Genomic DNA, 23,617 nt, shown 5'->3' with positions numbered 1-23,617 from the left:
CATAAAAAATGCAAATCGCTGTAAAATAGCATGTGCAAAACGCACAGCAAAGAGCACTGTAGAAATGATCAAAAGCAAACTGCATGGGTGTGAACCGGACCTAAGATTGTTGTCAGCAGGACAGAAAATGAGGGTAAATCTCTCCATCAGAGCCCTGAAAAAAAAAAAAAAAAAAGTAAAAAAACCTGCCAGTAGTTCTAATCCTTTTCCACGTGACCCAAAACTAGAAAAAAAAAAAAGTTATTGGCTTAGCATACACTTTAAAGTATGGTTCTCTAGGCACTTTTTCTAATGCTTGTAAGCAGCATGGTTTTATCTAGGATTCTCCTTTAATGTCTGAGTCACTTGGGATCATATTGGCTTAGTATCCACCCATCACAAATGTTTCTGTGCCAGTGCTAATTACTGCCACAATAAAAAGCCGCCTTACCACAAAGCAGTGGAGCATGATAAAACAAACACAGTTCTTCAAATAGCCACGTATTTTCTCCTACACGGTCTCAACAAATTCTGGACTCAAATAAATGATTTACCGTAGGCTGCAACATAGCCTGTGCACATCCTCTGTATCAGGAAGTTCTGATAATCGTTTTCACAAAAGATTTTCCATTCAGTCACATTCCAGGCTTTCCCCCACCAGCTCATTACATTGTGCACTACAATGAGCTATTGTCCTGTTCTCCAGGGTTTAGGCCAGAATACTGGCTGAATTAGGGCTCACCGACTTTGTAACATCATTAACCAGGTTTTGTGGCCACCACAACTAGCCACATTTTAGGCGATCTATTGTTTTTGTAAAGGGAAATATGTATTCTATCAAGCGAGTGCAAGGACCTAATACAACTGGTATCACAAACTTCTTTTCTTAGTTTTGATAGCGTTAAGGAGAGTTAGAACCAATGCAGAGATATGCCTTATTTATCACAAAGAAACGTCCCCTGAGAATATCTCTTGCATAGACTAAATACGTATGGGGGGGCTACCAGCCTATGATGTCATCACAACCCCTGGTATACCGCAGCATGGTGCCTGTGAGCTTTTGTTATCCTGAGATGCTTGTGAGAATATTTTCATTAAATATATTGGCGTTTTTAATAAGATTTCTCTATGGTCCTCTATTTTCTTTGAATCTTACTGCAGAGAATTGCGCTTTCCAGACAGCCAGCAGAGGACCTGGTAGGCGTGGAGGTTGTTACCATACTCTGGTGTGATTCGTATTTGGTGTATCCTGCTCTAGTGATCTCTAATAATCTGGAGCTCCTGGTTATCGGTAAAGTCATTCATATAGCTATGTCTGAGGTGCTTCGGACTAAAACATGTGGATATGTGGCATTTCATTTTCACACAAGATTCTACACACTGGTCCCCTAGTGGAGCCCTGAAACATTTTGGGAATGGACTTTCATTTTAAAAAAACGCAAGATTTTTTTTTTTTATATTGCCCCCCCCTAATGGAGCCCTGTATATCCCTTTGGGGAGTGGACTTTCATTTCTACTATATCACTGTTTGATTTATATTGAATATGCCTTTTTCCACCTTATTGGTGGTTTTATTTAATAACGCTGATATTGTTTTTATCACTTTGTTTGCTTTCATTTGATCATTTATGGTCAGAGATTTTGCGCACTCTATTATTTTGGTTTTAGGGAACATGGTGTGCAGCATTACCCTCTAGCACAGAGCGCATAATTATTTGTGGATTTATTAATATTGGAAAAATGTTTGAGGCGTTCCAGTTATAAAAAAAAAAAAAAAAAGGGTGCAATGATGGTAAAAATTATCCAAAATAATTATTCATATTTCACTTTTTATTGGTGTAGAGGGGTTGCTTTGGATCACTTTTTAAATAGCCCTGTAGAAGACTGGAAGTACAGGGACTGTGTATTTCAATAGTAACATGATTATAAACTTTGGTTGCTAGAAACTGGAAAATCTAGCTCTACTGCAATATATGTACAGCTGCACATTCATACCATAAAAAGCCTAACATTTTACAACTATTTAACTCTCCATGGTTGTCACTTTAATAGCAACAACGTTATTGATAAAATAATTCAGATCTGCCTTATAAACCACACTATGAAGGTAAGAGCCAAAATTAGCATAGGAAGAGATGTACAGCCAGGAATGTGGCTGCTTTATTACACACAAACATTTCATGTGGATCTTAAGGTCATTTATAGCACACATTACTACCAGTAAATTTACAAAATCAAGCTGCATCTGCAGCTGTACCACATTTGAAAATTACATAAAAACAATCACTAAAATTTTAGCTTTAAACAAGGTAAAAAATGTGTGCCTGTTCCAGAACAGGAAAAATTGGGGCTATAAAAACGATGCTAAAGAAGTGCCTTAACGTGCACTATATGCAGGAAAGGGGTGCAAAGGGCAGCTGACAGTATGTACTGTACAGTATGACAGCTGACAGTATGTACTGAAAAGGAATGTGAAGGCAATGACAGTGAGCAGTATGTGTGGGAAAGGTGTGCTGAAGGCATGACAGCTGGACACAGGTATGGGAGAAACGTGCAGGGGGTGGGACAGTGGGCAATACACACAAGAGTGGAGGGTATGACAACTGGCAGTTTGTGCAGGAGAACACTGATGGTATGACAGAAGCCAAAAGTGCAGGAAAGAGTGTGGAGTATATGACAGCAGGTGTGCAGAGGGTATTATGGGGAGAATTGTGTGCAGAAGAAGGGTGCAGGGGGTAATAAAGGGGGGTAATCTGTGCAGGAGTGGAGTGTTGAGGCAGCGTGTGCAAGAGAGGAGTGCTGCGAGTAAGACAGTGCATAAAATATGCAGTAAAGGAGCCCATAGGGTATGACAGGAGGCATTATGTGTAGGAGAGAATTGTAGAAGAAGAATAGTGTGCAGAAGAATAGTGAAAGTGAAAAATAGGACAGTGGGCAGAATAAAAAGGATAAGTATAGCCAAAGCTATTTTGGCTGCACTTCTCCTGGGGATCACAGGAGTGCAGTTTGTTCTGCACTCCTGTGACCAGTTTTCAGCTTTAGCCCGCTGTCAGCCATCACTGAGCCAGTCCAGAAAGATCCTGACTTTACAACTGGGATCCACCCAGATGCCTAAACTGAGAGCAGCTTGTGAGCTTAATACAGGCTTCTACTCACATTAATTGTCCAGCAAAGTCCACTGCTGTCACCATCAGGAAACTCATCCTGAGAAATGCCATGCAAGCATCCCTGCAGTGTATGAATGCAGATAGGACATGGACTACAAAAGGCTGGGGGGGGGGGGGGGGTGGATTCAGCACTGGACACAGCTGAATAAGGTTCAAACAGTTCTTATCTCCAATTATAGCATTTTATGTTCACTGGTAAACTTCATTTAATAATGAGCTAATGTCAGCATCAGATAGAAGATACGTTTAATTTTTAACCAGAGACCAAAAACTTTATGGAATATTATTTTATACTGAACTGTGTATCCATAAAAAAAAAAAAAAAATCAACCAAATGCATAATGGCTTCTTTTCTCTTACTAAATGTGAATTTTTTTGTACAGCTACATTGTCTAGTCTCCAGTTTTAAAAATTATGTGTCTACACATCCCTAATCTCCTGACAGGATGCTATGTTCTGTACACAGCTTGACTAAGCAATATTTCAACACTTCACTTATTTTTGCACAGATCATATTATCTAGTTTACAAATAAACTTTCTTTGGTAAACACCATTGATCTAGATACACTGAGCATTTAGGGCCCTTTCACACTGGGGCGGTTTGCAGGCGCTATTGCGCTAATAATAGCGCCTGCAAACTGTCCCGAAAGTGCCGCTGCTTTGTCTCCAGTGTGAAAACCCCGATAGCTTTCACACTGGAGCGGTGCGCTAGCAGGACGGGAAAAAAAGTCCTGCTAGCAGCATCTTCGGAGCGGTGAAGGAGCGGAGTGTATACCGCTCCTGCCCATTGAAATCAATGGGACAGCGCAGCTACACCGCCGGCAAAGCACCTCCGGTGGTTTTTAACCCTTTCTCGGCCGCTAGCAGGGGGGTAAAACTGCCCCGCTAGCGGCCGAATACCGACGGTAAAGTGCCGCTTACAACAGGGCGCCGACGCCGCGACCCGCCCCAGTATGAAAGGGCCCTTATTTAGACAAAAGTAAAAACTCTTCCAAGTTATCCATTAGGCCCCTTTCACACATGCGGACCTGAACGGACCTATGGAGGTCTATGCGGGTCTATGGAGCGACGGATGTCAGCAGTGACATGTCAGCCGACATCCGATCCCCTCCGCTCATCTGAATCCAGGCTGATGGAAACCCTATTTTCCATCTGTCTGGTGGATCAGATGAAAACGGACCGTTTTTATCCGATCTCCCATAGAGGAGAGTGGAGCTCTGACAGGTCCGTCCCTACACAGTGAGCAGAGACGGACCTGCCATCTGCCGGCTCAGCGAGGGATCAACAGAGCGATCCCTGCCTAAGCAAGCAAAGTCCGTCAAAATGGACATGTGTTCGTGAAAGGGGCCTAACACTTAGGCCACTTTCACACTGAGACGCTATAGCGCTAAAAATAGCGCCTGTCCTCTCACTCCAGTGTGAAAGCCCGAGTGCTTTCACACTGGAGCGGTGCGCTGGCAGGATGGTAAAAAAAGTCCTGCAGGCAGCATTTTTGAGGCGCTGTAGGAGCGGTGTATACACCGCTCCCAAAGCACCCCTGCCCATTGAAATCAATGAGCAGCGCCGCCAAAGTGCCACTGCAGCGCTTTTAACCTTTTTTCGGCCGCTAGCGGAGGTTAAAAGTGCCCCACTAGCAGCCGAAAAGCACAGCTAAAATGACGGTGAAGCGCTGCTAAAAATAGCAGCGCTTTACCACCAATGCCCCATCGACTCAGTGTGAAAGTACCCTTAGAACTGTTCGTTCTTTCTACATTAAAAGGCCTCATGCACACTGGACGTTTTTACAGCTGCTGTTTTTAGCTTCAGACGTTTTTTATTCTACAGTCAAACTCTCCAATATGTTATCCTATGTGTCCATACACACATAGGCTGTTAGCAACTGTTTTTGGCTGGGGTGTTTAGCTGTAAAAAAAAAAAAAAAAAACCCACACAACACACAAAACTAGTGGATTCTGAGAGGAATTTTTCAGCTGTAAAAATGCAGATAAACGCTCAAAAATGCAGGACAGCAGCGTTTAACGTTTTTGATCCATTAAAAAAAAAAAAAAAAAAAAAATTGCTAACACATAACGTCCAGTGTGCATGAGGCCTAATAAACACACTGATGCCAGAACTCAGATATCGTGTTTCCCCGAAAATAAGCCTGGGTCTTATATTATTTTGGCAATAAAAGACACAGGGCTTATTTTTGGGGTAGGTCTTACCACGTAATGTGCTGTCTACTCTCCCCCTCTCTCTCTCCCTGTCTGACAGGAATCCCCAGTGTGAACCGAGTTAAAATGCTTGTAAATCCTATAATTCACTCTATTACAGTAGTAAATAATGTACAATGTGTGTGCGTTTCTGTAATATAATTGTGGCAAATACCTTCATCATAGCGCTGTTCTTCTATTCTGTGACCCGCCTGAGCTCTCTTCCCCGCAATTATATTACAGAAACACACACACACATTGTACATTATATACTACTGTAATAGAGCAGATTATAGGATTTCACAAGCGTTTTAAACTAGGGCTTATTTTCGGGGTGGGGCTTATATTGCAGCCCTCCTGGAAAATAATGCTAGGTCTTATTTTCGGGGGATACGCGTAGTAAAGCATTTTTTTTTTTTTTTCAGTAGAAAAGAGGTTAGAACTGTGAATGTCTGTATCCCAACCACAATATCTTTACTTGCTGCCAAGTGACCGGTATAATTTCAGAAAGTGAAGGTACATGTTCACACATTAACATTTTGTAAATAATAAAATCGAAGCGTTCAAACCTTTTTTTCCCCCCTTCTAACAGATGGGGTTATCCTTAGAGTTTATTAGCCTACTTTTGCATAGCAACTGCGATTTCTACACAATTGGGACACAACAATCTACTGGAGATAACCATGGAAGAACACCATCTGGTAAAAAGGTATATCACTTGGAAAGGACACTGGGATACTGGTGCCAGCCCTTCATACAGACACATACAGCTGTATACTATAACCATTCATGTGTACAGTGCATCTGAAAAGTATTCACAGCACTCCACTCTTTCCACGTTTGGTTATGTTACAGCCTTATTCAATTAATTATTTTCCTCAAAATTCTAAAGACAATACAGCATAATGAAAATGTGAAAATAAGTTTGTTTGAAATCTTTGCAAATTCATAAAAAAAAAAAAAAAAAAAACACACACACGTACATACAGTGCCCTGAAAAATTATTCACACCCCTTGAAATTTTCCACATTTTGTCATGTTACAACCAAAAAACGTAACTATTTTATTGGGATGTTATGCGATAGACCATCGCAAACTGGCACCTAATTGTTAAGTGGAAGGAAAATGATAAATGGTTTTCAAAACCTGTTACAAGTAAAATATCTGAAAAGTACCATGCATTTATATTCAGCCCCCTTTACTCTGATATCCCTAACTAAAATCGAGTGGAACAAATTGCCTTCAGAAGTCATCTAATTAGTAAATAGAGTCCACCTGTGTAATTTAATCTCAGTACAAACACAGCTGTTCTGTGAAGTCCTCAGAGGTTTATTAGAGAACCTTAGTGAACAAACAGCATCATGAAGGCCAAGGAACACACTAGACAGGTCAGGGATAAAGTTGTGGAGAAATATAAAGCAGGATTAGGTTATAAACAAAATATCCCAAGCTTTGAACATCTCACAGAGTACAGTTCAATCCATCATCCTAAAATGGAAAGAGTATGGCACAACTGTAAATCTACCAAGACATGGCCGTCTACCTAAACTGACAGGCCAGGCAAGGAGAGCATTAATTCCGAGAAGCAGCCAAGAGGCCCATGGTAACTCTGGAGGAGCTGCAGAGATCCACAGCTCAGGTGGGAGAATCTGTCCACAGAACAACTATTAGTCAAGCACTCCACAAATCTGGCCTTTACAGAAGAATGGCAAGAAAGAAGCCATTGTTGACAGAAAGCCATAAGAAGTCCCGTTTTCAGTTTGTGAGAAGCCATGTGGGGCACACAGCAAACATGTGGAAGAAGGTGCTCTGGTCAGATGAGACCAACATTGAACTTTTTGGCCTAAAAGCAAAACGCTATGTGTGGTGGAAAACTAACACTGCACATCACCCTGAACACACCATCCCCACCATGAAACATGGTGGTGGCAGCATCATGTTGTGGGGATGCTTTTCTTCAGCAGGGACAGGGAAGCTGGTCAGAGTTGATGGGAAGTTGGATGGACACAAATACAGGGCAACCGTAGAAGAAAACCTGTTAAGAGTCTGCAAAAGACTTGAGACTGAGGTGGAGGTTCACCTTCCAGCAGGAAAACGACCCTAAACATACATCAAAAGCTACAATGGAATGGTTCAGCTCAAAAAAATATTAATGTGTTAGAATGGCCCAGTCAAAGTCCAGACCTAAATCCAATTGAGAAACTGTGGCAAGACTTGAAAACTGTTGTTCACAGATGCTCTCCATCCAATCTGACAGAGCTTGAGAAGAAGAATGGGCAAAAATGTCACTCTAGATGTGCAAAGCTGGTAGAGACATCCCCAAAAGATTTGCAGCTGCAATTGCAACAAAAGTTGGTTCTACAAAGTATTGACTCAGGGGGGCGAAATACAAATGTACGGCACACTTTTCACACATTTGTAAAAAATTTTGAAAACCATTTATCATTTTCCTTCCACTTCACAATTGTGTCTCACTTTGCAAAAAACAAAAGATTGTCCAGGAGTCTCAACCTAGTAAGGTTGTCTGGACGGGGAAGAGTGTGAGTTTGACAATAATAGAAAGTAACACTTCCACAGCCCAAACAAAAACCATTCACCTAAATACATACAATTTAATGATTAGGTGTGTTCCTCTGAATCAAATAAGCATATTAGAAAAAAAAAAAAAAAAAAAGGGGAAGAGAGGAGGACCAAAGGCCCAGACAGGATTCTTCAAAGAGAAACAAACTGGAAATATCAAAGAGTAATAAATAGTAATCTTTATTGAAAACAAATCCACTAAGGTATCATTAAAAAAACAGGAAGAAAAATACCTCCACCACAAATGTAAAGACTGATAACGTTATCAAGACACAGATGGCCACAACATTCATTCAACTCTCATACAAATAATTTACCAGCTGGTAAGGTAAAGAACCCCCAAAAAGAAAATTTCCTTGTGTATATATAGAAGCAAAATGCTAATTGATAATCACTGAGGATGTCTTTAGGCTTTACAGCAAACTTCAGCTGGTGACACTAATACCGTGTATAGAGAGCAATTTTACAGACCGCCCTGGATGGATTAGGATGGATAACCACAGAGGGGGGCTTGATAAACCGATAGCGAGCTGGCAGAAGTACAGTCCAGAGATAGAAAATAAGCTTCACATAGGGTTCTCCAGAAAGATACTTCCACTCCCAGCTAAAGTGTCATCTCATTGAGGCCAGCTGAACAACAGTAAATAAAAATAGATAGGAGAGGTGCAATGTAGGGGAGTGAGTTCCCTTCATTTACCCCGTCCGCTGATAGTGTTCACGGATGAAAACTCACCATTCTCCTGGGGTCCAGTTAACAGATAAACTGTTTGTTTTAAGACGATTTACTGTCTTAAAGTAGCGAGACCAAAATGTCATAATGCTTCCTCTTCCTCCTTATTACTTTGATTGATAGTCTGGGTGTTCTGACGGTTAGTGTGCCAGTATCTGAAGATTACTTTGCGTAGGAAACAGCTAACATCTTTGTAGCCCTCAAACGCATTCATAGCTGACTTGGGTGAGAAAGAGAGTCCCCTTGTAAGTAATGAAATGTGATGTTGGTTGCGTGGAAATTCAGTGAGATTAACCACCTTCAAATCAAGATTCTCTGTTCCCCCCAGGTTCTGAGCTGAACGATGGTCTATTTCCTTTATCTCCTGCGTGTACTGGCTCTGAGTTCCCTTGTATTTGTTCCTAGAACTTTTTCTCTTTCTTTGTGTTGGTCTATCACACAAAATCCAAATAAAATACATTTACTGGTTTTGGTTGTAACATGACAAAATGTGGAAAATTTCAAGGGGTATGAATACTTTTTCAAGGCACTGCAAGTATTCACAGCCCTTGCCATGACACTCAAAATTGAGCTCAGGTGCATCCTGTTTCCACTGATCATGCTTGAGATGTTTCTACAACTTTATTGGAGTCCACCTGTGGTAAATTCAGTTGATTGGACTGGATTTGGAAAGACACACACCTGTCTATATAAGGTCCCATAGTTAACAGTGCATATCAGAGCACAAACCAAGCCATGAAGTCAAAGGAATTGTCTGTAGACCTCCGAGACAGGATTGCATCAACGCACAGATCTGGGGAAGGGTACAGAAACATTTCTGCAGCATTGACGGTCCCAATGTGCACAGTGGCCTCCATCATCTGTAAATGGAAGAAGTTTGGAACCACCAGGACTCTTCCTAGATCAGACTGCCCGGCCAAACTGAGCGATCGGGGGAGCAGGGCCTTAGTCAGGGAGGTGACCAAGAACCTGATGGTTACTCTGACCGAGCGCCAGCGTTTCTTTGTGAACAGAAGAAAACCTTCCAGAAGAACCACCATCTCTGCAGCACTCCACCGATCAGGCCTCTATGGTAGAGTGGCCAGACGGAAGCCACATGACAGCCTGCCTGGAGTTTGCCAAAAGGCACCTGCAGGACTCTGACCACGAGAAACAAAATTCTCTTGTTTGGTGAAACAAAGATTGAACTCTTTGTCCTTAAAAGCAAGCATGTCTGGAGGAAACCAGGCACTGCTCATCACCTGGCCAATATTATCCCTACAATGAAGCATGGTGGTAGCAGAATCATGCTGTGGGGATGTTTTTCAGTGCCAGGAACTGGGAGACTAGTCGGGCTCGAGGGAAAGATGAATGCATCAATGCACAGAGACAACTTTGATGAAATCCTGCTCCAGAACGCTCTGGACCGCAGACTGGGGTGAATGTTCATCTTTCAACAGGACAACTACCCTAAGCACACAGCCCAGATTACAAAGGAGTGGCTACGGGACAATTCTGTCAGCCAGGGCCCAGACTTGAACCTGAATGAACATCTCTGGAGAGATCTAAAAATGTCTGTGCACCGACGTTCCCCATCCTAACCAATGGAGCTTGAGAGGTCCTGCAAAGAAGAATAGGAGAAACTGCCCAAAAATACGTGTGCCAAGCTTGTAGCATCATAGTCAAAAAAACTTGAGGCTGTAATTGGTGCCAAAGGTTCTTCAACAATGTATTGAGCAAAGGCTGTTAATACTTATGTACATGGGATTTTTTTTGTTTTTTATTTTTAATAAATTTGCAAAGATTTCAAACAAACTTCTTTCACATTGTCATTATAGGGTATTGTTTGTAGAATTTTGAGGAAAATAATGAATTTAATCCATTTTGGAATAACAAAATGTGGAAAAAGTACAGCGTTGTGAATACTTTCCGGATGCACTGTAAATAAGTGGGAGCTGGAGCAAGTGGCTTTCGGTGCTCTCCTCTTCTCCTTGAATCTTCAAATTATGGGAGGGCCCTCAGTGTTCTTATATACAATAGAGGATCATTGGTCCTGCATTATACTTGAGGTGACCGCTGGACTGCGTGCCTTAGAAAGGTGTTTTTTTTTTTTTTTTTTTGGTGGTGGTGGTGGTGGTGGTGGGGGGGGGTTGCAAAAAAAGGAGAGATTAGACCCCCAGTCAGTTTGCTTTGCTTTCATTGCTCCCGTTAGGGAGATTTGCCCTCTCTATTCGTCCTGTTTACCTTTATCATTCAAAGTGAAAGAAAACCCTAATTTTGGGTTGTCCCAGGAAAAGTAATGGGAGAAGAAATCTTCCAATGGGAAGACTAGTTCTGACGACCTGGGGGTCCACAAGGAATGCTCTTAATTTGCAGGCATTTCCTCTCACTTCCTCTTTGGATATGGGACAGGAAGTGAAAGTAAATCTCCCCAATGGGGCACAGATGGCAAAAAATAAAAGTTTATAACCCTCCATTACGCTATCCAAAAAGAAAAAAAAAGTTTTGCCTATAGTTCTACTTTAATGAGTATTTAACCCTTGCAGTATGGGAAGGCCCCAGAGTAATTTTATGTTTGGTGCCCGAATGTGGACTTAAAAATTCATGCAGGCATAGGTTTACTAGTTCTGTGATACACCTGCCATATTGTATAGCCAGACAGCTAACACCCTGATTTCCTGGTGCAACCTAGCATCTACCTGTGTCATGTTGAGACTTAAAGCTTGCGAATGGGGCAGTAAGAGAATAATTACCCTATGTGACAGCTTCTCAAATTACATGCTCACTATGCTATGTCTTCAGGCGCCACATGGTGCAGCAGGGGTTAAAAAAGGAAAGGTAGGTTGTGTGCAGCTAGTGCGACAGCCATTGAAGTGAACATGCATTGGCAAAGCACATGTTCACTTTAAAAACTATTTAGCATTCAGCGTTACAGAAATGAACTTTCAAGTTAAGAATTTAGTATAGTGCAAAACCCACTTGCCCAACACCTACTATGGGAACATTTCAGGGTAGAAATGACATTCTTTAGTGGCAAATCTTAAAAGCGGAGTTCCACACAAAAATGGAACTTCCGCTTTTCGGAACCCTCCCCCCCTCCGGTGTCACATTTGGCACCTTTCAGGGGGGAGGGGGGTGCAGATATCTGTTTAAGACAGGTATTTGCACCCACTTCCGGCATAGACTCCCATGGGAGTCTATGCCTCTTCCTGTCCCCACCACGCTGTCTCCTGGGAAACACACAGCTCCCAGGAGATAGCGGGGACCACTCACGATGCGCAGCGCGATTCGCGCATGCGCAGTAGGGAACCGGGAAGTGAAGCCGCAACGCTTCACTTCCTGATTCCCCCACCTAGGATGGCGGCGGCAGCTGCCGAGAACCGAGCGGGTTCTCGGCGTCGCCTGCCGACATCGCTGGACTCTGGGACAGGTAAGTGGCCATGTATTAAAAAAGTCAGCAGCTGCAGTATTTGTAGCTGCTGGCTTTTAATATTTTTTTTTTTTTTTTTTGCGGTTTGGGTGGACTCCCTCTTTAAGACTGGAAAGCACAAAAATGAGTGTTGATAACATAGTTCACTGATGCATAAAATGAGGACATTACTATATGCAGGTCTTTACCAATCAAGAGGCCAGATTAAGAATAAAACTGTACATACCCACACGGATGCCATTTCAAATTGGGATTAACCTGTTAAAAAACAAAAAAATAAATAAAAAAAATAAATAGGAGCTGTAATAATAACTTTACATTCATCAAGTCTAATATATTGCATGCAGTGACTAAAATACGATCAGTTACCTATTTTCATATTCAGCACAATACAACAGAAATAGGCCTCTAATGCAGAAGATAAAAAAAAAAAAAAAAAAAAAAGAGAAGAGAAGACGACATTTGTACCATGATCACCAGGACTGGGTAGTCCAAAAGACTCCTTTTCAACTGAGGCTGCTGTGTGCTGCATTGTTCTCCCCTATGCATAATTGTGACAGTCAGGTTAGACTAAAGGGCCATACACATGGGCTAGATATCAGGGGCATTGGCAGGTTCAATAGAAACCAGCTGACATTTGGCCCGTGTGTACAGCAGCGGGCTTCTGTTGAGGCATGACCAAAAAAAAAGGTCTGCCGGTCGGCGCCTGATCAGTGCTTGAGTGCTGGCCCCCTATCCCCTATTTAAAAGAGAAAATTGAGTACTGTCCATGATACTTTTTTTATTTGCACTAACATACAATTTTTCAGGACAAGCTTTCGGGGTATGTCCCCTTCTTCAAGGTCCAAGCAGTACTCAGTACCCTATTTAAAAAAAAAAAAAAAAAAACAAACAAACAAACACACGACTACTGTGTGTCAGGCGTAAGGCCAGCCATAGACGGTGCACATTTCTTTCCTGCAACCACACAGACAGTGCTGACAGTAGAATCCTGGCTGCCGAACAATTGTCTTATCCCAGAGTCCCAGAGGGGGGGGGGGTCAGGGGAAGGCGTATAATTGAGCTGCACGATTCTGGCCAAAATGAGAATCACAATTTTTTTGCTTGGAATAAACATCACGATTCTCACGGCGTAAAATCTTTCACATTATACAAAAAACATTTGGGCTAACTTTACTGTTTTTTTTAATTCATACAAGTAATTTTTTCCAAAAAAATTGCATTTGAAAGACCGATGCGCAAATAAAGGGTGACATAAAATATTGCAACAACCAACATTTTATTCTCTAGGGTCTCTACTAAAATATTATATTATATATATATATGTTTGGGGGTTCTAAGTAATGTCTAGCAATTTCTAGCAAAAAAAAAAAAAAAAAAAATGATGAAAATACTTGAAAACAACAACTGCCAGAAAAAGGTTTAGTGTTTAAGTGGTTAAACGTTCCTAATTTACAAACAGAAGTCTATTCCTTTGATGTAAAAGACAAATTGATACAATGTTTAGACTTAACATTGGACTGATAGAATGTTTTTAAACTTGGCAGACTGCCCAGACTTTGACTTTTGATGCTGAGAGCAGAGAGAAAATTCATACCACAGATCGGGAAGATCGGGAAACCCTTTGTCAAGATCACAAGGGGGAAAAAAAAAAAAAAAAAAAAAAAAATCGCGATAACGATTCTTGACGATTAATCGTGCAACTCTAGCGTATAGTTGCCGCTAGCGATAATCACAAGTGAAACTTGGTACATTCAGCCTGCCCACACACTGCTGAACTTCAAATCGGCTATAGCCGGCCTAATTCCAATGGCCAATTTGTTTGTAAAGACAAGGGAACTACAGTACGTGTATGTAGATAACCAGCTAAAATTAAAGTAGATAAAGCAAGAAGAACACTACATTGCAAGCAATTGTTAAAAGCAGAAAGATAACTTTTATATTCTAGCCACATCAGCCCTGGAAAGGATTTACCCTCTTAAAAAAAAGGAGAAGTGCAATTCGTTTTGCACTCCTGTGACCTGTTTTCAGCAGAGAGCAGGCTGAAGTCTGCTCTCTGCTGACGTCACCAATGGCCATCCAGTCTGAATCCGCAGGGTGCCTGGACTGACACCCCGGTCAGGCTTTCAGCAAGCTGCTGAGAGTCGGAGATGGCCGCTCCCGCTCCCTCCACAGCTCAGCCCTCCAATGAGCGTGGAGGGGGTAATGCAGAGAGCTGTGATTGACAGTCTACAGCTCTCTGCTCACTGAGCTCTGAAAACCGAGCAATTGGCGGTGTTCGATCGATCAGTTCGCGGTGTAGAGGCACTGGGGGACAAATGCAGCAACGGACCGATGACTCCTATGGATCGCTGTCTCCTATGGCAACAATCCTGTAGCAGTTACTAACGGTAGTTGTATTCAACTATTGGCAACAAACAGTTCTCCGCTTCCTCCACAGTCACTCACTGTGGGTCTTTACTCATGAACTCCCAGTCTTTCACTAGACTTTGGATCAAATAGCCACTGCATCCCCTGAGCTTTTCCACTTTAGTGCACAGTATCTTCCTCAAGGGTCACCCCCACTTCCCTGCTGGGTCCCTGGCTTGGCACTCACAGATACTCATCAAGCATCACCACTGCTGTCCCGCTGGGTCCCTGGCTTGGCACTCACTGAAGCTTTCCCACTTCTTTACTGTGCCCAGCTGGCGAGAAGACTGCTCTGGTACTGGTTTCAGCTTACTCACAGTGGTCTCTGGTAACAAGGTGGTTAGTCTCTTAGTGGCGACAGCTTCCCCTTCTACCTCCGACAACAGCTGGTTCCCCGTCCGGCTGAACCGCTACTTCTGTTTGGATTGCAAGCCAGCAGTCCCAACTGCTGCTCTCCTGCTTCTGGATAGGCCTCAGACAGCCTAGCAGCCACACATGTCCCGGGATAGGCCAGTACAACACACGCCCACCCAGACAGCCGTCCAGTTGGCACAGAACCCCGCTCACCTGACTCCACCCAAATAAATAGGCTCTCCCAGCAGGGCAAGGGACCAAAGAACATCCATGCCCATTGGCTGAGACACCCTATACATTCAAGTCTGAGCTTGCAAAGCCCATGTCTTATCTAATGTCACTAGCATGGTGCAACAAGTCAGATTTAGAGAGGAATCAATTGATCTAACAACTGGCCAAAGCAACTATTGACTGGTAACTAAATTTGATAGCAACCCTGCCTAAACATCAGGGTGCTACATCAGTAAGGCCATTTATTGCGATACGGCACTACATTATTTTAACTGACAATTGCGTGGCCCTGCGATGCTTTACCCAAAACAAAATTTATGTCCTTTTTTTCACACAAATAGAGCTTTCTTTTGGTGGTATTTGATCACCTATGCGTTTTTTATTTTTTGCGCTATAAACAAAAAAAAAGCAACAATTTTGAAGGCAAAAACTATTTACTTTCTGCTAAAACATATCCATTAAAATAATGTAAAAAAATCATATTTATATCTTCATCAATTTAGGCCAAGCGTATATTGGTTTGCACAAAAGTTATTGCATCTACAAACTATGGGATAGACTTTTTTTTTTTTTTATTTACTAGTAATGGCAATTAGCGATTTTTTTGTGGGACTGCGAGCGGAGCTTTATCGTCTGTTTAGCGATGCTATCGGGGCGCTTTTAAAAGGGTTAAAACCGCCCGCAAAGCACCGGCTTTGATTTCAATGGGCAGGGGCGCTTTAGGAGCGGTGTGTACACCGCTCCTACAGCGCTGCAAAGACGCTGCTTGCAGGACTTTTTACTGTCCTGCAAGCTCACCACTCCAGTGTGAAATTGGCTCCCACTGTGTGTCTATGGTCGCTGACGGCACACACGTGCCCGAGACCAGGAAGCGCGAACATCGTACAAGTACGTTGTTTCTTAGCTGGGTCACCCTGCCGCAGTATATGTGCGGTCCGGAAGTAGCTAGGGAGGAAATATATATAACATCACATACATACATACACACACACTACTTGTTTATTTGTTGTATATGTTTTATGTGGATAGAGATAGATATATATTTTTTTTTTCTTAAGTGTAATATGTCATATGTCATGTGTAGGGGCATGGTCTGGACATGGCTGAGTAGAGACGTGTGTCCTGTGGGCTCCTGATCTTCTCCTACCAAAACGTCAAGACAATCCATAAATCCCGTACCACGAAGTCTGGGGGAGAAATAGAATGGTATTTCTCAAGTTCCCGATCGACCTCCCCTGAATCCAAGATGGCCGAACCAAGCGGCCCTCAGCACAGAACTCCTGACATCATGGCTCCCCCAGCCTCCCCTGCTGCCTCTACAGCCTCAGATGCCTACTCTGTGACACACCGGCGGCTTTCAAACCAGACACAGAGTGACTCCCAGCCATCCCTGATGCTGCGGGTGGACAATGACCTCAGGACGCTTCTTCAGACCCTCCCATCTAAAGCGGACATTGAATTCTCGGTCGATTAAGTACCTAGAGACAGAGATCCCTCGAGACTTTCATGATATTTATCCCCTGAACTTCAGCCCCTTACGGACTAAGATCAGGCGCTCTTTAGAATCATGGCACCATCTTAAACTATCGTGGTTCGGCCAAATGAATGTCCCCAAGATGGACACTCTCCCCAAATTATTGTATCTTTTTCAAGCCCTTCCCATCACCCTCCCTTGTGCCTTTTTTCACACACCCCTCTCCCTAGCGATCAAATTCATCTGGCACCACCACCCCTCCAGACTCAAGCATAAAATACTGTGGACCTTCAAGCTCTACTCTGGGGATATCACAATAAATTCCACACCATGACAGAACTTTCCCCCTTGACACTGGCGGCATTATCCCTATGGTATGGTAAACAACTCACCTATGCGCTGTCCACAGACCCCAGCCCACTGACCCCCTAATTTGACAACCCAGCACTCCTTGCATATAATGCCTTGGGGTACATTGGTTCTTATGAAAGGACTCGATGGCCCACGGCACGGCAATTTGTCCACACCACTACAGGCAGATTTCAACCACATCAGGGCCAACCAGTCCCCCACCACAGCTGACTGGTTATCCATGCTGTCTCTATTGCAATTTAGCAAAACCCTACACCTTTCCAGACAGATTCACAGACCACTTACAGCTTTTGAAGACGTGTAGTCTCTCAGATCCCCAGACATACCCTATGTCTGTCTGATATACAAAGAAATTCTGTCCCATACCCATAATGCACTACCAAACTTCATACAGAAGTGGTCCAGGGATTTGGGGATTGAAATATCCCCGTGGCAATGGCACACCACATTTACAATCACAAATAATCTATCTCTGGGTTCACACAGGAGAAGAACTACAAACTCCTATGTCAGTGGTACAGGGATCCAGTCACAGTTCACAGGATGCTCCCCAATACTACTGACATCTGCTGGCGCTGTCACAGAGGAAAAGGTACCTACCTCCATGTGTGGTGGGAATGTGGTCGCGGTCGCCCTTTTTGGAACCGGAATTTTCAATTCCACAATGACATGTATAAGGATTCTCATATTCCCTCCCCTAAGGTGGATCTGCTATCCATCCTGCCTGGTCCAATTAAAACAAGAAAAAAGAAAAAAAAAAAAAAAAGCCTCCTTAGATTCTTTTTGTCAGCTGTACCAAACTGTGGTACATCTGGCTTCATTACTCCTCCTCTGACCCTCTCCTTAAAAGGATATCCGCATAAGTGACATGAATACCTAGGTCTAGCTGTACAACACCGATTATTCCCAGCTGGGGTCAATCGGTGAAATCAGGCTCTGAATTCTGACAACAACCTTCTCTCCAGTGATTGGGACGCCAGATGCTGTGATTATATTTTGTACATAGTGTTTGTATTCCTCCCCCCCCCCCCACCTCCCCTCTTAAACACCCCACACAACTGATCATTCCTTTTGTTGTGTACTACTGCTCAGTGATATGGATATCATACAATGTTATTGAGAACTGTTTTGCGCACATATACAAAAAATATATACATTGTTTTGTACACGTTGCGGTATTCGTTTACCACTACCCCCCCCCCCCCCCACTTCTGTACCCCGTTGCTGTATTTGAAAAAAATACCGTATTTATCGGCGTATAACACGCACCCCATTTTAGGAGGGAATTTTAAGGAAAAAAAACTTTTAGGAGGGAAGTTGAAGGGAAAAAAAAAAACTTACATTCAAATGCCCATCATTGCAGCCTTCTCAGTGCAGCCTTGCCCCAGTGCAGCCATGTCAGTGCAGCCTTGTCAGTGCAGCCTTCCCCAGTGCAGCCATGTCAGTGCAGCCATGTCAGTGCAGCCTTCCCCAGTGCAGCCTTGTCAGTGCAGCCTTCCCCAGTGCAGCCTTGTCAGTGCAGCCTTCCCCAGTGCAGCCTTGTCAGTGCAGCCTTCCCCAGTGCAGCCTTGTCAGTGCAGTCTTCCCCAGTGCAGCCTTGCCCCATTGCAGCCTTCCCCCATTGCAGCCGTCGATCCCCTGTCCCTACCATATTGGGCTTCAAAATCGCCGACCGCGATTTGAAAATGGCGCCGAAATACACAGAGCCGGTCCTCGGCTCTTTCCGGCGGCTCTCGTTCATTTTCGGCTCCACTCGTAGTCCCGAGCGGAGCTATCCGAACCTAGCCGAGTAGGTTCGGATAGCTCCGCTCGGGACTACGAGTGGAGCCGAAAATGAACGAGAGCCGCCGGAAAGAGCCGAGGACCGGCTCTGTGTATTTCGGCGCCGGCGGCGCCATTTTCAAATCGCGGTCGGCGATTTTGAAGTTTTGACACCACGGGATCGCAGGGGATCGGCGTATAACACGCACCTGCGATTTTCCCCTGATTTTAAAGGGGAAAAAAGTGCGTGTTATACGCCGATAAATACGGTAAATAAAAGAAAAAAGAAAAAAATTCAACCTCAAAGCGGACATTGAGGCTATGATCGGGAAGATTGGAGACACACCGCCGAGACTTTCAGACGGTTACACTGGAGGTACAATCCCTTTCAAATCGCATGACCGCTTGAGAATCTACTCTCTCCACCCTAGAACAACGTGTGTCTGCTCTGGAGTCTCTGAAAGTATCTCATGTGGATACAGTGGTGGCCCTGCTTCACCTGGAGGACAGGAGCCGCCGTAACAACTTACGGCTCCGAAGACTCCCAGAAGCTACTGACGTGGAAGATCTACCAGCAACGGTGGTTGCCATCTTTCATAAAATCTTAGGAGACTCACCCCCTGCAAACCTGAACTTTGATAGGATACACAGAGCTCTGGGTCCCCACTCATCAGACCCTGATAGACCACGGGATGTTGTCTGCAGGCTGCACCCACAAAGAAACCATCCTCCGCAGTGCTTTGGAAGCGGGTGCTATTGACTTTGATGGAGTGGCTGTTAGGATTCTCCCAGACCTCTCAAGAGCAACTCTACACTGCCGGGCTCTGCTACGCCCCATCCTGGAGTGAGCCTGCCAGCTGGGTTTCACCTACCACCTTGGCTACCCCCTCTCCACTACATTCCGTAAGGGATCCTTCACACATCTGGAACATCTTCTGCGTGGAGAAACCCCCCCCCCCCGCCCCCCCCCGAGATTACAGAGGCTCCGAAGGCGATCCTGTGATCCATCCTCAGAGGAGCTGCGAGAGTCTTAGCTGACCTGTTCCTGCAATGCTCCCTGGTCTTTCGAAAGCAACGTGCTGGGGTCTGGTAATCTTAATCTTTCCCTTTACATGACTTATACAGCTGTTTAATGTACATACCTGCCTGTCTCAAAAGGTTTCATATCTACCTGAGGAAACAAGATTTCTTTATTGTAGGTGTATCTGTCTACTGTCACAAATCAACAGAACTGACTAACTCTGGCAGTGATAGTCACACCGTTCTCACCCTAAAGGCTTGGTTCGTTGCTGTTTACGGGACAGTTGGGTGGCCACTTCATCTATTCCTGATAATGGTGCCACACATCATTGCATTACTCTCCGACCTAAGTTTTGGGCTGCTGATAGGTCACACCTCCGTGAGGGACGGTACATCTATTTCTCGCTCCCACAAGATGCTGTGTGTAAAGATCCCCACCTGCAAGGACTAAGTGCCTTAATGTTTTTTTTTTCTACGGTCTTGATAGTGGAGATGCTACCCAGTCAACTGATTTCCTTTGAGATAGATAGATAGTGTTCAGACCCCCTTAAATTTTTGCTAAAATCATTTAAAGTTCATTTTTTTTTTTCTCTCTAATGTACACACAGCACCCCATATCGACAGAAAAACACAGAATTGTTGACATTTTTGCAGATTATTAAAAAAGAAAAACTGAAACATCACATGGTCCTAAGTATTCAGACCCTTTGCTCGGTGTTTAGTAGAAGCACCCTTTTGATCTAATACAGCCATGAGTCTTTTTGGGAAAGATGCAATAAGTTTTTCACACCTGGATTTGAGGATCCTCTGCCATTCCTCCTTACAGATCCTCTCCAGTTCTGTCAGGTTGGATGGTAAACATTGGTGGACAGCAATTTTTAGGTCTCTCCAGAGATGCTCAATTGGGTTTAAGTCAGGGCTCTGGCTGGGCCATTCAAGAACAGTCACGGAGTTGTTGGGAAGCCACTCCTTTGTTATTTTAGCTGTGTGCTTAGGGTCATTGTCTTGTTGGAAGGTAAACCTTCGGCCCAGTCTAAGGTCCTGAGCACTCTGGAGAAGGTTTTCGTCCAGGATATCCCTGTACTTGGCCGCATTCATCTTTCCCTCAATTGCAACCAGGCGCCCTGTCCCTGCAGCTGAAAAACACCCCCACAGCATAATGCTGCCACCACCATGCTTCAATGTTGGGAGTGTATACAGGTGATGAGCAGTGCCTGGTTTTCTCCACAAATACCGCTTAGAATTAAGGCCAAAAAGTTCTATCTTGGTCTCATCAGACCAGAGAATCTTATTTCTCACCATCTTGGAGTCCTTCAGGTGTTTTTTTTAGCAAACTCCATGTGGATTTTCATGTGTCTTGCACAGAGGAGAGGCTTCCGTCAGGCCACTCTGCCATAAAGCCCCGACTGGTGGAAGGCTGCAGTGATGGTTGACTTTCTACAACTTTCTCCCATATCCCGACTGCATCTCTGGAGCTCAGCTACAGTGATCTTTGGGTTCTTCTTTACCTCTTACCAAGGCTCTTCTCCCCCAATAGCTCAGTTTGGCCGGACGGCCAGCTCTAGGAAGGGTTCTGGTCGTCCCAAATGTCTTCCATTTAAGGATTATGGAGGCCACTGTGCTCTTAGGAACCTTAAGTGAAGCAGAAATTTTTTTGTAACCTTGGCCAGATCTGTGCCTTGCCACAATTCTGTCTCTGAGCTCTTCATGCAGTTCCTTTGACCTCATGATTCTCATTTGCTCTGACATGCACTGTGAGCTGTAAGGTCTTATATAGACAGGTGTGTGGATTTCCTAATCAAGTCCAATCAGTATAATCAAACACAGCTGGACTCAAATGAAGGTGTAGAACCATCTCAAGGATGATCAGAGGAAATGGACAGCACCTGAGTTAAATATATGAGTGTCACAGCAAAGGGTCTGAATACTTAGGACCATGTGATATTTCAGTTTTTCTTTATTAATAAATCTTCAAAAATGTCAACAATTCTGTGTTTCTGTCAATATGGGGCGCTGTGTGTACATTAATGAGGAAAAAAAAATGAACTTAAATGATTTTAGCAAATACATACATACATATACACACACACATATACATACAATGTTGATTAGAGGAGAGGGGGGCTTCCTTCGAGTATACGAGATCCGGTGGAGGGGTCATAGTGGCTGTGGTGTGAACCCCCTATAGTTTATTAAACTTTTACACCCATATCTATACCCCTCTGCGAGGTGGGGGCTCTGCTGGTGTGGCTCTGGTAAGTGGCTTGAGCGGTGACCTTTTCACGGCTAGCTACTCATGTGTCAGCTGTTACAAAGGGCCTCGCTCTCCAGCGGGATCCCCATTTGCAAAGGTCTTGGGATAAGTGGGTTAACACACAGGCATTATTCCCTACCATGGCTGTCCATGTAAGGCTTATCTGTGGGGGTCTTGTACACTGGTACGAGAACGACGGCTCCAACGCCCCAGTGACACCCTCCGGGTGGTCCCCCTTGAAGAGCGCCCGCGCTTCTCCACCTGCCTATGGGGGAGGGTTTTGGGATTGTGGGGGACGTTCTTGTGACCAGTTGGCCTGGGAGGTGGAACATCTTTGCAAAAGAGGCCGATGTGTCCTCCATCCCTCGCCATCGCCCTGGACTTTAGACCCCTGTTTATACCTATACACCACGAAGGGGCTATGCTATTGGGCTCTTGATGAGCACTCCCTTGTTAGCAGAGCATATTGTTGCAGGCATATTTGACCATTCTCCCCAACATTACACGCTAACTGCTACTAGGCGCGCCCTCTTTCCCTTACTGGAACTCTACAGCGGGGGAAAGTACCTCCACCGGGAGCTTGGCAATTCATAGGCAACATAATGTTCGCTTGGGGGTCTCTTAGAGATCATGACTTGCAACAGCATTAGTTTTCGTTAACTTATTATTTTAAATAGTGACACTAGGCTGCATGTACATTGTTTATTGTTGTTGGTTTTTTCTTTTTGTGCGTCTCTCTCCGATTGCACGGGATGGGTGGGAGGAGTCAGACATTCTCTCTGGGCCTGCTCTAACAGATTCCCCATTTAGGCCAGAGCACACACATCCGATAGCGAGTTGATGTGCGCCTTTGCAAATGTATTTTTTGCTAGTGTAACTAGAGAAACTGCGCTCTTCTAACAAAGCTTCCTTTTGTTCTTTTTCTTTCTACCTAAACTTTTACTTCCACTTACCCTCTGCTTCTTCCTTTTTTGTTTGTTGTTTTTTCTGTGTAAGATGGGCACATTGAAGATAATATCGCTTAATGCTAAAGGTCTTAACGTTCCTGAAGAGACGTATGCTTCTCCAAGAAGCATCTACATGCAGATGTAGCCTTTATTCAGGAAACCCATTTCAGAGATGGCAAGCTCCCCTTCCTTAATAGATTTTATCTTCAGACCTACCATTCTACTAATGTTGCGGCCAAATCTAAGGGAGTCTCTATAATACTCTCTAACAAACTCTCATGGACTTGTCAGGAGACCCTTGACCCTTGTTCATTAAGGGTACAATTCGCGATGTCCGGGTGACACCAGCCACGCTGTATGCACCTAATGATCGTCAGGACCTCTTCATCAGTCATAACTTGGAAAGACTTCTTGAATTTGCGGAAGCCCATTTGATTCTGGGCAGCGATTTCAACGTCCCTCTGGCTCCAGCCATGGAAACTTTGTCTGGCTGCTCCTCTATCTCAAGCTCTTCATAATGCTAATATGGTTTATATTTAGTGTTTGCTTCATTCAGAAGAGAGAGACTATACATTTTACTAGGGGTGTACCAAATGAAAAATTTGGTGCCGATACCGAAAGTGAAGGATGCACTAGGCCGAAAACGATACAAAAAATGACCGTTTAAAAAAAATTTAGATTTTTTATATATGAAAATTGTATTACATTCAACTTTTTAATATCATCAATTAAAATTA

The 23,617-nt window shown here is 43.8% G+C and overlaps 1 protein-coding gene across 1 annotated transcript in view; it reads right to left on the bottom strand.

Annotated features, from left to right (window-relative positions):
* Positions 1 to 23,617, bottom strand: part of ANXA3 (annexin A3) — a 101,377-nt gene that overhangs the window by 68,448 nt on the left and 9,312 nt on the right. Inside the window, exon 2 of the mRNA XM_073597445.1 lies at positions 12,285 to 12,316. Within this exon, the coding sequence (XP_073453546.1) occupies positions 12,285 to 12,299 (15 nt within the window). The 5' untranslated portion in view covers positions 12,300 to 12,316. The remainder of the gene's footprint in view (positions 1 to 12,284; positions 12,317 to 23,617) is intronic.

Source organism: Aquarana catesbeiana, linkage group LG01 (assembly GCF_042186555.1).
Source record: "Aquarana catesbeiana isolate 2022-GZ linkage group LG01, ASM4218655v1, whole genome shotgun sequence".
In the NCBI taxonomy this organism is placed as follows: Eukaryota; Metazoa; Chordata; class Amphibia; order Anura; family Ranidae; genus Aquarana; species Aquarana catesbeiana.
Note: the sequence above shows the minus strand (reverse complement) of the source record. Positions and strands in the feature narration are given on the sequence as shown.